This window comes from Motacilla alba, chromosome 1A, assembly GCF_015832195.1.
Source record: "Motacilla alba alba isolate MOTALB_02 chromosome 1A, Motacilla_alba_V1.0_pri, whole genome shotgun sequence".
NCBI classification, from domain to species: Eukaryota; Metazoa; Chordata; class Aves; order Passeriformes; family Motacillidae; genus Motacilla; species Motacilla alba.
Window position 1 is genome coordinate 4,188,498 of NC_052031.1, and position 14,850 is coordinate 4,203,347.

The window sequence follows — 14,850 nt, forward strand, 5'->3', positions numbered from 1 at the left end:
CTTCTGTCCCTCCCAAAGCCTGGGCTTCAGGACAGCATCGTAAGGAGTCAGATCATCCCAAGACTTGTTGACATAGTAAAATAACAATTTTTCAATGTCTTGACTCTTTTTTAAGTCACTCTACCCCCACTTGCTTGCCCATGGTTGTGGTTTTGCCTGATAGACAATAGCCACCCTGATGAAATTGGAGAAACAATGGAACATGGAGGGAGAAATTTTGGTTTTGCTGTATCCACAAGAATCATTTAAATAGGATTGATGGAGCAAAACCAAAAAGAGCAATCCAAACTCTTGTTAGCCAATTCTGTGGACTCTGTGCTCACTTTCTCCCACGCACACATCAATGGAAGCTGTCGGGGTGTGCACCACCCTGCTTTCACTGAGGCAGAGGGGACAGGTGAGGACACCAGTGGCAAATGCTTGGTAGCCAATCCAGCCCAACAAACTGAGATCTTTAGATGGTATCTTCAGGATACCATTGAGAGGCCTGAAAGGTTACAGGGCTTGCAAAGCTGGAATGTAAGCTCAGCACAGCCTGTAAGTGCAGGGAAAACGTCACACGAGGCACGTACCGCACACAAGGTTTTGTCTGGCACAGCAGGTATGTCTGAAGCCCACCCTTTGGAATTCCCCAACAGCTATTTTTCCCCACTGCAGAATGGCTTCCCTCATCTTCAATGGCTGCTGTGCACTTGGGTAAGTTTTATTTTCTGTCTCCCTACTCCATGTGCTGCTGTAACTCTGGTCCTGCCACCATCAGCTCCTCTGTTGCTACACCCTCCTTTGCCTGTTGCTCACTGAGTTATTTCCATTCCTGTTTTTCACCCTGCTCCCATCACTTTCTCAAAATGTCCTTGGATGCTGTTGTGTCTCCTCACCACCCACCACCTTTCTTCTTTCATGTCCTGCTTCTGGGAAGAACTTCAAGATGCATAAACCCAAACTATTCAGCTTGGCATCTACGGAGGGCTGAGCCAGGGAGGCTGTGTTGTACCTCTGGAATTTTGGAGGCTCAGTGAAGGCAAAATTGATCCAGGCAGCTTGGACACACAGATACATCAAAACACAGCCCTGTCAAACAAAAAAAAAACCTAGCCTGGAGAGATATATGACTTATTGTTACTTTATTAACAACGTGGCTTACAACTGTTTCAAGTAAAAAGGGATTTCAATCTGAATAAAAATTAAAATATAACTCTGAATATAGATTTTCACTTATTTACATGGAAACATATATACAGAATAGAATCTTACAGCAAACTGACAACATGCCCTTCGCCCTGGGAACTTTAAAAAGTAAAAACACCAGCATTGATTGATTTATATGTATATATATATACACATACATATACACGCACATATATATACATATATATATACACACATATGTATCAACACACCAAAGGGATTATGTACACAAACTTGGGAGTCAAAACCTTCAGTACAAACTGGAATGCAGAACAATTCAAAGTTTTCCAACATGCACCACCACGAATGGAGGGTAACTGCTGGTTGTGGAGCCAATTCCTGCTGCTCCATGAGGGACAGGAGGGTTTAAGTGCTTGCCTTGTCCTACACAAGGCACATGAAAAGACTCAACTCCCCTCCCAGGCTGCATTTGAGACTTTCACCTCCCTTGGAACACACAGGGCACCCCTGCCTGTGCACGTGAAAGTGTCATGGTACCATTCCCCAGGTGAGTGTTTTCCAGAAAGCAGGTCCCTGAAGGTGAAGGCTGCTGGAATAACTTGGCACATCCTGACCATCTGGTAGAACAGGGATTGGGAAATGGAATGCACACACTTACAATGTATAAATTACAGACATTTATATGTCCATAATCTCCAGTGAGGCTGGAGCAACAAGAAGCAGGTGGGGTGCCCTGGGAATGAGCATTTTCATCCTGTCACATCACAGCACAGAGCAGAGGGTTCTGTATATCCACAACCTGAACTCAGGGCAATGTCACCTTTTCCTGTGGGAGAGAGCTCAAGTTTTAGCCTTGTATTTCCTATGGAGGTCTGGAAGGTGCAAGAGGAGAGTCTTCAGCTCCCAAACTCCAGAAGACACAGTGGAGTTGGGTACAATGAAAAAAGACTGATTTTTCCTCCTATCCAGCCAATGAGCCTGGAGACATCTGAGCCAGATTTCTCTATCTCCACTGGGAAAACAAAATTAGAACCTTTCAGTATTGCAGCTCTGAGTCTATAGCCAGCTTCCTTCCCTCCTCTCACCTGGCCCCTGCTGGGACTCAAAAACCATCTCTGCTGTGAAAAAGAAAAGATTTCAGGGATGATGCTCACAGACCCCAGCTGTGCTGCTGTTCTGAGAGATCCCTCTCCACAAAGACAACTCAAGTCCAGAACTCCAGGCCCTTTCCTCTGGAAGCCCGCTCTCTCCTCTCCCACATCCTTGGCAGTGATCAAGACTTACCTTTTTCACTGCAAAAATTAACACAATAGACTAAAAAAAGAGAAAGGCCACGAGTATTTGTAACTATGACCCAGGTTTGTGCAGCTCATGTGTCTTCTGCAAGAGAATTCCCATCCATGGCACCAAATCACTGCAAAACCACTCTTATTCTGCAGGACAGCTGACATTTAAAGCACTGCTGGGCTATAAAATTCTCATCTCTGATGACTGGCTCATATTCTATATGCAGCCATTAACACCATTTACACTTCTTGCTGGAGTATTGTACCAAAGAATAAATGAGACCATTAAAGGCTTCTGCTCCTTTACAGGGAGTTCATGAGCACCTAAGGACACAAGCCCTCTCTTGTGAAGTCTGACAGACTGCAGCTGCATTTCTGCCTGCTAGGAGAAGGAGGCATTTAAATTTTCTGTTAATTAAGTGCAGACTTTTTGACTTCTATGTGAGAGAAACTGGTGAAAAATTGGTCCCACAGCCCACATGTCTTGAGGGCCCTAACACTAACCTCAGTTATTTCTGGATCAAATCCTGAGTAACAGATTCCTTTAGTTCTGGGTCAGCTGATGTGATAAAGAATATTACTGGAGGAAAAATATACATGCATCCACACTTTGAAGGAATTTTTACATAAATATACTATATAAAACATCTCCTAAACACCCAGTATTGTGGGTTAAGGAGTATTTGTTGAGTGTATCCAAGTTAAAAAGTGTACAGTCACATGAAAAAAAAAAAATCTAATGTTCAAGATGTTGCAGATTACAAAAAATATTTCCTGGAGTAAGGAATCAGCTTTGCAATCCCAAGCAATGGAAAATACAGCGTGACATATCTTAGCACCAACATGGAGCCCTTGGGACTGTATTTATCCATGCATAATAAAGCTGGTTTTAATGGTGTTAAGTTGCAGCATGTTGTTCTCTTTTGGCACTTGAATTTGGAAACAAGAGGAACACTCTGAGTTCATCGTTTTCCACATGCACTGCACCAGAAAAGCACAAAGTATTTGAAGTGCCCTGATTGTACAGAGCTTGTGAAACACTGAGATGGCACAGCAGCTCTGCCAAATTTGATTTTGTACCCTGAAAAGACCAAGGCAGGCTTTAAGGTCACTAAATATTGATGATGGCAGCCCAGCAGAGCCTGGTTTGCCTTCACAAGGCTGAGATGGGGACACCACACAACTGGAACTGCAACAGGCTGAAGGGTAAAGCCATGGAATGGTGGCGTTCCAGTTCAAGGCAAATCAGCTGTTTGCCCAGAGTAAAATAAAGGAGTTTAGGTGTCCCACTGAGAAACTTTTTAAATCCCAGCAGGCATCCAAATACATCTGCTAGGGTGGGTCAGGCCACCTCAGCTAGGACATGCATCTACTGGATACTTCACTAAGGACAGGGTGAGCCTGGATTTTGGTGTTTTCTGAGGGCACACAGCATTTTTAGGAGGTTTCTGCACCCTGCAGGACCAAAGTATCAAGGGTTATGGAATATGGATAACACAAAAGAGCTGGAAACCCTGAAATCCTCCTAAAGCTGAGAAGTCTTCGTGCCTCTGAGAGGCAGGAAAAGCCAGGGTTTGGTCATTCTGGCAGCTGTGTTTGTGAGCTGAAAGAAAAGCCCTGAAATCAAAGATCATTTTTCCTGAAGAGTATCCATGGCAGCAGGAGGAAGGCAGAACAACCAACCAGGAAATCATGGACATTCTTTAAGTTAACAATTTCATCCAATTTCAGAGATGGATGCTTTGGGTCTGAAAAGTGGGAATTGGCTGATTCTGCCAAGGTAAGGGCAGGGAGCAGGGATCTGCCCACGAATCTGTTCAGGCTGAGTGCAAGCTCCAAAGAAGCCAGTGCAGATCAAGATGAGCAGGCACCATACACTCTTCAGACCCCTATTTTTGTTCCAAAAACGCTCATCTTCGGTCCTGTGCCCAAAGAGAGTCCAGCAACACCTGCACAGCCTTCCTGTGGGAGCAAAGTGTCTGTGTCAGTATGCTGCAAGTCAGCATCCAACAGCCCAGAAATAACAGCAGGGCTGCTCCCCAGCCCTTGGCAGTGGCTTGGGATAACCATGAGTTCAGCTCTTCTCAGCAGTGGCCTTTTGCAGCTGGTAACACAACAAACTTCAGGCCTGGATGCCAAATTCACAACAGGGAGGGGAGATGTGGCTTCACCACTGTCATTAGTGCATCTGTGGAACTGCAGCAGCTCTGAATTTAACTTAGAATCAATCAGGTCTGGAACAAAAAATCCCACAACCTTGCAGTGGTTTGTACTGGGTACACTGCAAAGTAAAGTGGCATTTTACTCCAGCAAGATTGGATTCCCATCATCTCCTTTGAAGTACATTACTCCAAAGCTTTACTGATGTTCCAGAACTGAAATGAAGTCCAGGCAAGGGTAATTAGTTCCTTCTGATCTCTGTTCAATCTGAGCATATTGTCCAGTTAAACTCCACAACACTCATTCTCCACTTGTGTAAGAAATGGCCCAAGAAGTTCAGCTCCAGCTTTTCTGGAACACAACCAATGCAACAGACAACAGTACCCCAATCCCGTATCTCTTCCCAACCTGCAGACTAAAGAGAAATAGCAGAGCATTTACCACCCAAGGTAATTTTAGCATAAAGATTTCAGGTTATCAGCTTCTCAGAGAGGACAGAAAGTGATAAATGAGGCAACACTATAGAACAATAAAGTGAAAGACAAATAGTGAGAGAGAAATTTGCAGAAATAAAAGAGCCGGCGCGAGATAAAATTAAAACTTTTTTTTGTTGTTTAATAGTTTGAGTTTTGAATATGATTTAACTTCCCTGAACAGCCAGTAAAGATTCCCATGTTCTTGGCTCAATGCTTCACCCATTCCTTGACTGGCCAGCACTAGAGCTGGTTGCTCTCAGACTCTGTGTGTGTCTGCTCCCCAGTCATACCTCCACGAGGAATTAGCTGCCATAGGAATATCTACAGTTACAAGGCTGATGGAGACAAAAAATGACATTTTTCAGTGTGTCCCAGAAGGCATGAAATGTCTCTGACAAATCCCAGAGGCCAGAAACTCCAAGAACATCAGAGCAGCAGAAGAAGCTGGGTTTGATGAGTAAAGGAGCAGTGCTGGGATGCTGTTTAGCAAACAGCCTTTCTGCTTCTCTTCCTCGGAATGTCCTCATGCACCAGTTCTCCCGACAGAATCCTCCCAGGAGCTGTCTTCTGCTGACAGATGTAACACCAGGACTGGGCTGAAGTGAGGAGGAGCTGGGAGAAGCAGCCTCCCTGATTTTCTCAGCTGTTCTCTCACTTTTCTGGCTGCAATCCTTCTGTCTTCAGAGGTGAAACACTGAGCAACACTTTCAGGGGACCCTGAGAGGGATCCCAAGTAGTTATCAAATCAGTTGCACTGACATATTTCACTGTCAGCAGGAAATCCAGTCTAAAGCCCAGGTTTTTAATATCTGCCCCACTACAGAACCCTGTTTCTGGATTTCTGAAGAACAAAACCCCAGCATTTGATGCAGAGGCAACCAATACTGCATTGAACCAACTAAAACTTGAAGAAGATAATCAGAACAAAGCCACAGCTGAGAACAGATCCAGTCCTGCTCATCTCCCATGTAAGAACATTTCTGATGAAGTCTCAGCATCTGGTCCAGCCTGCAGCAGTTGCACCAATCCCATTCCTCAGCGACAAATCAGGAAACTTGCTGAAAGGCAAGCCAGGAATTCCCAAGTGATGCATGGCAGAGTCAATGCTTCTTGCCTAAAACACCCTCTGGGCAAGATCTGGATGTATTCCAGAGTATTTCTATCTGAAGGTCCTCCCTCTTCTCCAAAGAATTTAAGAAGGAAACCAGTGAAGGAGAATGCAGCAGCTGCAGCCTGGTGTTGGTTCTTCTGAGCACAGGGGTCAGCAGGAGTCCCTATTCCCAGTCTGCCGTCACCTTATGGCTCAAAGACAGGTCTTTAAATTGACTTGGAGTTGAGATTTTGACTATGAAAGCCTTCATGCTCCCACACAAGAATGGAGCACTGTACAGATCCCATCACAGAGATGATGTTCAGCTGATTGTGCAGAGCCAGCGTGGCTCAGGAAGTGCTGCTGCCCCACCAGGTCTTATGTCACCCCTGTCAGTCCACTGCAATTTTGTCTGGTATCCCAGAGACCATGGGTTGAGTCCCCTCTCAAAGTTCAGTCAGGAATAACCATTATATGCCTGGTGTAACACTTTTTCCCTTTGTAAAACCAGAGAGGCAGAAGGAAAAACAAAAGCCCACTGATCACCAAGATCGAACTTGCAGTTAAACCCCAGGTAATGGTACAAATGAAGACTTGCATTTCAATATGAAAGAAGAGTGTCAGAGCTGTCTGAAAGAAATGTTCATGTCCAGAAATTGTCCTAGACAAACCAGGACCACCTGGAAACATCTGACCCTTCTCCTTGGGAATGTGTCTGCCACTGGTAGGTTTGGTTTGGTGACAAATCACCTGATCCATGCTGGCCTTGCACCACTGGGCAATGGGTTGGAGAGGCTCATGAGGAGAGATGCCAGCAGTCTTTCCATGTGCTTTACAAAAACAGCAAAGTTAGTTCCATTTGTAGCTCGTTTCTTTTTGTGTTTATTTCCCCCTACAGATTGCTCCCACTGCTGCCAATTCCACTTGTTCTTGGAAAATAAAAAGGATATGGGGGAAGAAAACCCCTTGAACAAGCTGAAATGGTAAAAAAGACAGGGAACAAGGAGGAGGACAGGAAGGAATGCAGAAGTGCAGTCAGTTGGCATACTGTGCATAGAAAGCAACTTTCACTCTCTCGATCTGGTGGCACAGTTTGATGGCTGGACCCAGCTTCAGCTCCATGCACTCCTGCACCGTGGGCAGTGTCAGCAACAGGAGGGCCTGCCCATCGATGTCCTGGGGAAAGAAATACAGGGAAAATGGTTTTGTTTGTGGACTCTGGAGGGCAGAATGCATAAGCAAGTTTGGAGGAACAAGAAGGGCACTTGCCCTAAAAATTAAGTTCTTTTTTTCTTTTTCCTTTGCTTTTTTTTTCCCCCACTTTGACACTGCCCATCTCCTTTCCCGGAGATACAACATGATTTTTCAGAAGTTGTCTAGTGTCTCTAGGTTCTCACCTTAACCCCCAGCTTGGGAAAAGTCTCCCAGCTGCTGAAATGAGGGATCACCTGAAGAGCCTCTGCAGACCTCACAGAGATCTGACCAGTCCATTTTATGCCTGAGGAACTGAAACATGGGGGAGGCTGCAGAGAGACACCGGGAGACACAGGAGGGAGCTGAATGGAGAAACTGATGCTGGTCCCACTGTCCCTTTCCCCACTTCCTCTGGCCCACAATTTGCTCAGCACAGGTTTTTGTCAGCCTTGCTCCATGCCCTGTACCCAGGTACACCCAGGACCTGCCTTGTTCCACTGCTGAACGACCAAGAGAGGGGCCTGGACCACCCAAAGCCCTTGCAATCTCTAATATCCCACAATCCCAGAATGGTGTAGGCTGCAAAGGACCTCTGCCGGTCATGTCTTTCCCTCAAGCATAACTATGCACCAAACTCCATGAACCAGTACCCCGGATGAGCAATTTCATTGGAACCTCTGTTGGCTTTATGATCCTCTTCTTAATAAGGAGCTCAAGTTCTCTTTATTCTTTAATAGACTGAGATGATCAGGCCACAAAACTGCTTTTGGGGAGGATCAGAGTCTATGCACAACAACTCACAGTCAACATAAACTCCCCAGGACAGCCCTGATTAGGCAGCATTGAACACAAGGATTTAGACACCTGAAGTGCTGCTTTGATCAGACTGTCCACAGCTCAGGTCCATCCCCCACTGAAGGTTGATGGCACAGACCATTGCACCAGGGCTTCACAAAGAAAAGCTCCAGTCATCTGTGTTTGATTCAAGCCACTATAAAACTCTCTGGCAAAGGAGAGACAGGGTTGGCTTCCAAGCCCTGGTGTTGCTCCAGGCTGGTTAACAAATGGTTGGAGCTCACTGTGACACAGCAACTGCAGCATCCTGCTCTGGGGAGTTTCACGTGCTCCAGACTCACCCTCCACCTTCTCCCAGCCACAGCAGCTGGAGTCATCCATGGTGAAGAATCAGAGACAGTTCAATGAGCAGCTGGCCACACCACTGACTAATTAACCATACTTGTTTCTTCCTAACTACAGCTCGTTAGTGCTGCCCTTTACCCTCAGCAATGGCTGCGACTCATCTGCCAATAAATGGCTCTTTCCACATAAATTGTATACACTCACACTGGCTTGAGATGAAGAGCACTGGCTTCTGCTCCTGCAAACCTATCTGCTTAATGGGGAGAAGACTGGCATCTCCTGAATTTAGGTCATCCACGGCCTGACTGGCAGATCTTCAGAGGAATGCAGGAATTAGGTGTCTACACACCTGGGACATCTAGGTGTTAATAGCAAAATTGAGACAGCCACTTTGGGCTTGAAGCAGCACTTTTCTGCTTCCCAGGCCAGTATTTTAGAACAGGATGGAACCCATGTGGCCTGGAGAAAGCCTGGTATGTACCAGGTAACCATGACCTGTTTTTACACTGAGGTTCCTACCTATGGGACATCGTGGACCTTGGCATGAAAGGACTAAACCTCCTGCTTTCCACAAGGTTACTGAATTTCTGGACTCTCTGAGGATCTGGCAAGGCTCTGACTCAAGTTTCTAAGAGTTTTCATGCCTTGCCAAATAGTTGTTTTAACAGGCCTGATGGATCTGAAGTCTGGTCATACTCTCTGTACCAAAGCCCCAGGCCCAGCCAGCAAGGTGGGATGTCCTGTGACATGAACAGACACCACAGACACAAAGAGACAAGTGCCAAAAGGACTTCTACCTGCTCCTGAAATATTTTGGCAAGAGGTGCACAGTCGGTGAGTTTAATAAACCTCACGACATCAGTCACAGTCCACTCCAGTGGGTTACTGTCCAGGACGAGCTTCTCTTCTTCTTCTTGCTTTATTTCCTGTGAGGAAAAAAATAACAAAGAAAGGTTTTCATAATGTGGATGCCAGCCAGTCAGGGAGAGAGAAATGGCAACCGTTTCTCCCAGTGGCTCGTCAGAATTTTTCGGGAGTTGTAGGAATGTGGTAACTTGTTATTATAAACAATCTGCAGGTGGTGTTTTTTCACTTTGTTTTCCTGTTCTTCTCAAGGACGGTGTGTGAGAAAGATGGTTTTTATTAACTAGCCAATCAAGTGGAATTTTGTATCAAGTGGAATGTATCCTATCAGCCTATAAAAACCGAAGACTCCTTTGTAATAAGGCCTTCTTTTCTCCTCTTGCAGTTGGGTCCCTCGTCTGTTCTTGTGTCATTCTTGGCTCAAGGGTGACATCATAAACCTAACTACCTCCTGTGGAGAATAAGAGCAGGGATGCTCTCCTCAGAGCAGCAAAGTTTGGCACTGAAGGTTAACTTAGGAGGAGTTGTGCTGTGACATGGGTCGCACTCACTTCCTTGGGTGGCATGCCCTTGTCTGCCTCGCTGCAGGAGTGGGGCTGGGGTCTGCGGCTGCGGCGGGCTCTCTCGGTGGGAGGGGGCCTGTCCAGCTCGGTGCTGCTGCGCAGGGTGACGGCCCTGCGGGGCCGGGCAGAGGGCACCTCGGCCGAGGACGTGTCCGTCTGGTCGTCGCGCAGCTCCGAGCTCGTCTCCTCGCTCCCCGTCTCGTCCTCCATTGCGTCCGGCTCGTCCTCCTCACTCTCCTGCATGCACAAACAGCATCCAGGAGATGGACACAGCAGAAATCCACAGGCATGGGGGCAGACTGCACTCCCATGGCTGTGCTGGTTCAGGGTAATATTTATTTTAACTGAATTACTTTGTTTTCGTTACAGCACTATGCAGAAGAAGAAAAAAGGTGTGTGGCAGGAAATTCTTTTTCTCCTCCCAGCTAAAGGTCATCAGCAATAACTCATCTGGCATGAAATGTTCCTCTCTTGGGCTGGTATCTCAAAAACTTGTGGCGCTGTATAGGAATGTGCCCCCTGTTCATGGAGTGACAAATCTATCCTTTGTCCCCTTAAAAAGGAAATAAGCCCAGAAGTTTCTCTCTCCTCGATTAGGTGAAAAGACATCTCATAGGACCCAGGGGACTTCACCTCAAACTTAAGGACAGCTAATTGGACAGAAGCCAAAAAGTCCCACCTGAGCAATTCACTAGGAAAAGAAGAGAACAAAGAAACTAACTGCTTTTGTGAGGAGTTTTACCAGGAGCAGGAACCTCTTGCACCTGGCTCAGTTTTTCTCTGTAAAGAGTTTTGTTATTTTGCCTTTTATTAAAACTTTTTGTTTCCAACACTACCACAGAACCCATCCCGCCGGTTTTATGCCTTCTAAGGTAGCTGAGCTATCTTGGGTGTGAAACAGATCTCCAAGAGCTTATGAGACCTGGCTTGAGGAGACCCTTATTTCAGCCCTGCAGATGCACAGGAGGAGAAATGGAAAATACTAAGAGGATAAAATGAAATTCAGGTTGACTGAGATGAAATCAGAAACTTGAATTTAAACTTTCACACTGCTTCAAATTGGTTTGAGTGTTATTGCTCCCAGAAAAAGGGAAATTTTGGTGCCTTTTGAAAATGTCTAGATGTTCAAGACAGCACTCTTTTAGTGACATTTCTGCCAAACTCAGGACAGAGGATTTCACCCACATTTCCCTGCTTTTAGCCCAACACTGAACTGCTGGAGGTGAAGCCCTAAGTTCCATTTGGAGTATTATACCAGATTCTTGTTATTTCTGTCACACAGGGCTTTACAAGCACTCACCAACTGATGGAAACTGTGCATTTTGAACTTTATACATATATAAACTTGCCCAAATAGCTTTGACAGCTTATCCCTGATACAAGTGTGAGCAGGCACCCAAAGCCATATGCTCAGGTCTTGAGTGAAAGAGCAATTTAGACAAAGATAGTTCTTTGGCTGAAAGGTTGAAAAACTTGGCTAATGGTTGATTTAGGCTTACATAAGTTTAAGTTCCTTTGAAGCAGGTATAATCTAAGGAAATGAAGCAGAACCACACCTAAATCAGGACCAAGCCATGAAGATGCAGGCAATCAACTGAAAGCTGAATAAAATAACCTACTCGAGCTGAAGTGGAGGGAATTTAAGTAAACCAATTTTATTTCACATCGCACAAAGCAGCAATCACTGGCACTCAGCTGAGGAAGTGAAAACACACATGAGCTCTGTTATTGCCACCATGGGAAAAGCCCCCAGAAAACAGCCCACACAGAACTAAGTCTATTCCAGGTTTAATTTGGACATGAATCTTAGCTGAGGCTCAGAACCTGTTGTATCACACAGCACAATGGAAAGACTGAGCCCTCAAATTCCATGTATTTGGGACACAAACCATTTGCTTGCACGTTAAGCCTGGATGTTATGAGACAAAAATATTAGGGATAGTTAACAAAATAAATAAAATTCCTTGAAACCACAATGGCTATGAGCTATTATTATTTATTACAATACTTGGAGATCTTAGACATGGATCACAGAGCTCCTTCACTCTGCTAAAAGCTGTGCAGAGCATTCAACAGGCTCATCTGCCAGCTTTTAAGGAAGGAAATAAAATAAAGAGATATTAGAGCATGTCAGCCAGTGAGCATTGGAAAGGTGGGAGCAAAAATTTGCTTGCTACCTCTGAAATGGACAAGGTAAAAATCACCAAAGTGCCCTAATAAAACCAGTCTGATCTCAGAAGAACAGAGCAGCAAGGAAGGATCCAAAATAGAAACTGGAAGTGCTCAGGTGTGCTGAGAAGCCCCCCAAAAGGAAAGTGCAGAATGGGGGACAAGAAGGCGGCACCAAGGGGTTTTTGCTGATTTATCCAGAGTGACACAAACCTCTGCAGAGCCTGCAGCATTTGAATCCACAGCTGATGATCTCCTTTTCTTCTGCACAAAGATGGATTTCCGCCTCTTTCTGCGTCTGGCTGGCTTGACATGGCCACTTTTCATGTTGTTATTTTCCCCAATCGGTGGCTTAATGATTTTTTTCCTCTTCCCATAATAATAAGCTGGAGAAATGAAGCACAATGCCCATTAAAAACTTTAACCACCCCAAGAAGGGAACTTTGGCTTGCTCCTAGCTACAGGCTCAGGACTGTACTCTAAGCGCAATTTAAACTTTAAAATACATTGATTTGGAAAAAAAAATTGTACAGCATAAATAGGTCATGTTGGACTAGCACGGAGTGTCACAGCTCTTATGTATCCAGATTTATTGATGATGAATGAAGACTTCAGAATTTAACAATGTGTTTAGGCAGAGCTGAGCAGTGATTTGGAGGGAAAGAGGCCAACAAGTTCCAGATTTGATCCAATGCAGTTCTATGTGAGGTAAAGTTGCTAAAGTTGCTAAAGCAGAGAGGGGAGAGGGCCAGCTAGCCTCAGTCATGTATAAAGGAATGGGTTTTTATTACTTTAAACTATTTTGTGGTCCAGGTTGAAATTAAGGATGTGAGAGTCCTCTGACCTTACATTAAATGTTTGTATTAAATGCCTTTTGACACACTCTGGGAATGAAAGACACTCTCCTTGACCAGCAAGGGTATCCCAGGACAACTAAAATTGCCCTTGGCACCCACGGCAAAGTTCATAATTGAACTGAGCCTTTTCGCAAATCAATGGAGTTCTGAGGAAAAATTCATCCAGTCACATAAACCATCAACTCTGAGATGGGACAACCTCAACTGGAACTCCTCCAGCTCTCTATGTGCAACCAGTGGGAGCCAGGACTCCAGCTCAGGTGTAGATTTCTACAGAAACCCATCCCCAGGGATTTTAGTATCCCCCTGAGTACGTTCCTCCTTCTACTGGCACCAAACTCCAGAGAATTGCTTTAGATCAATTACACTGTTTTTTGCAACCTTTGCAGAAGAAGGACAACACTCACTTCCACTTCCCTGACCTGTTTAAAAGCCAGTAATACCAGTAATATTGACAACAAAAACACTGAACACTAACAACAGCCTTCCAGAACAGGCAGGATCATGTTTAAACACTCTGAGTAGAGAGTCAGTGTTCAAACCTTCCAGCACCTCAGCACTGTGGTTCTGGCCTGTGCTGGTGTGTTTGTCAGAAACTCTTTACAAGGAGGATTCATCTCACCTAACAGAGCTGTCTCACATGTAGCAAGTTAAAATCTCAGCTTCCCACTGCAGGTTCCTTTTACGTGCTCCTTGTGTTAAGTTTAGATATGAAGAAGATTCAAGATTTCCAAAAAGTGATGGCGTTCAAACAGATGCATTAGGATGGAGTGAGAGGGACAGTTTTCTGGTACAGGATTCTAAGGGAACCTGTGGTGGCCTCAGGATTAAATAACTGCTCTTAGATGAAATGAATCCTCATCAGTATTAACACATCACACAACTCCTGCTCTTCACCACGCACCATCTCCCACTTCTCTGGTTCCCAGCCAGCACCAAGAGGCATTTTTCCAATACTCACTGTACTTGGTTTTGGTGTGGATGGAGCAGTTCTCAGGGCAGACTTCAGCCACCAGCACAGGGCTGAAGAGGTTGGGGCAGCACTCGAGCTTGGCACAGACCCTCCTGCAGAAATCTGCCACCTGGTCCGACGTCCGCACGATCTTCACGGTCGCCCTGTACGTCTTGCCCCTGTACCTAGGGAGGAGGACAGGACCCCACATCACCCATCCAGCAAAATCCTGTGGTGCTGCAGACCAGACTCTCCTCTGCCAGGGAGAGATCCTCCCCAGGGACTTTTGGGAGAGTGTCTCTCTTGAGAATGCAAGCAGAACAGGTCTACTTTTTTCAGTGGCTCCACTTCAGATGGACTCGAGGAAGGAAAGGGTGAAATAAATTGAAGGTGTGGACATGATTTGGGAAGGAATCTATGTGCACACTGGATATATCTGTAAATATGGCAAGAGAAGGAAAAAAATCTCAGTAGGCTTGGTGAGGATACTACACAGGACAGCAAGCCCTTATTGTGAACTGATGCAAAGGTTTTGGGAGAGGGATGCAGTCTCTCTTCATATACTGACTCATGATCAGATGGTTATACACCTTGCAGAGCTTTCTGGTCACCACCCTGTGTCTGGACTGAACTCTCTAAGCCCTCAGTGCACTTTTGGTTTTCTCCATTGCCATCTTTCCTGCTCCCATATCATGTTCCAGCTCCCCAAGACTCATGGTGCCAGCTGTGGCTATCAGGACACACTCATTGTGAAGAAGCATCTGGGTGAAACAACAATCTCTGCCACCTCAGGACCAGATGACTTCACCACTCTGAGACGTGGGCACTACAAAACCTGAGGAACTCATCAATGGTCTCTGGAGTTATTCAACAGGGCTGCAGCAACAGGCCCTAGAAACTGATTCCTACAGGGAACGCTTGCAGCAGAAACCTGCAATGAAAGGTTTGTC

At 45.5% G+C, this 14,850-nt stretch overlaps 1 protein-coding gene across 4 annotated transcripts in view; it reads right to left on the reverse strand.

Annotated features, from left to right (window-relative positions):
* Positions 1–1,109: 1,109 nt before the first annotated feature.
* Positions 1,110–14,850, reverse strand: part of SFMBT2 (Scm like with four mbt domains 2) — a 107,567-nt gene continuing 93,826 nt past the window's right edge. For all 4 annotated transcript variants that reach the window (XM_038153967.1, XM_038153966.1, XM_038153968.1 and 1 more), the window contains 5 exons: positions 13,910–14,085; positions 12,305–12,477; positions 9,911–10,159; positions 9,293–9,421; positions 1,110–7,337 (listed from right to left, as the gene is read on the reverse strand). In XM_038153967.1, coding sequence (XP_038009895.1) covers positions 7,197–7,337; positions 9,293–9,421; positions 9,911–10,159; positions 12,305–12,477; positions 13,910–14,085 — 868 coding nt within the window. In that variant the 3' untranslated portion in view covers positions 1,110–7,196. The remainder of the gene's footprint in view (positions 7,338–9,292; positions 9,422–9,910; positions 10,160–12,304; positions 12,478–13,909; positions 14,086–14,850) is intronic.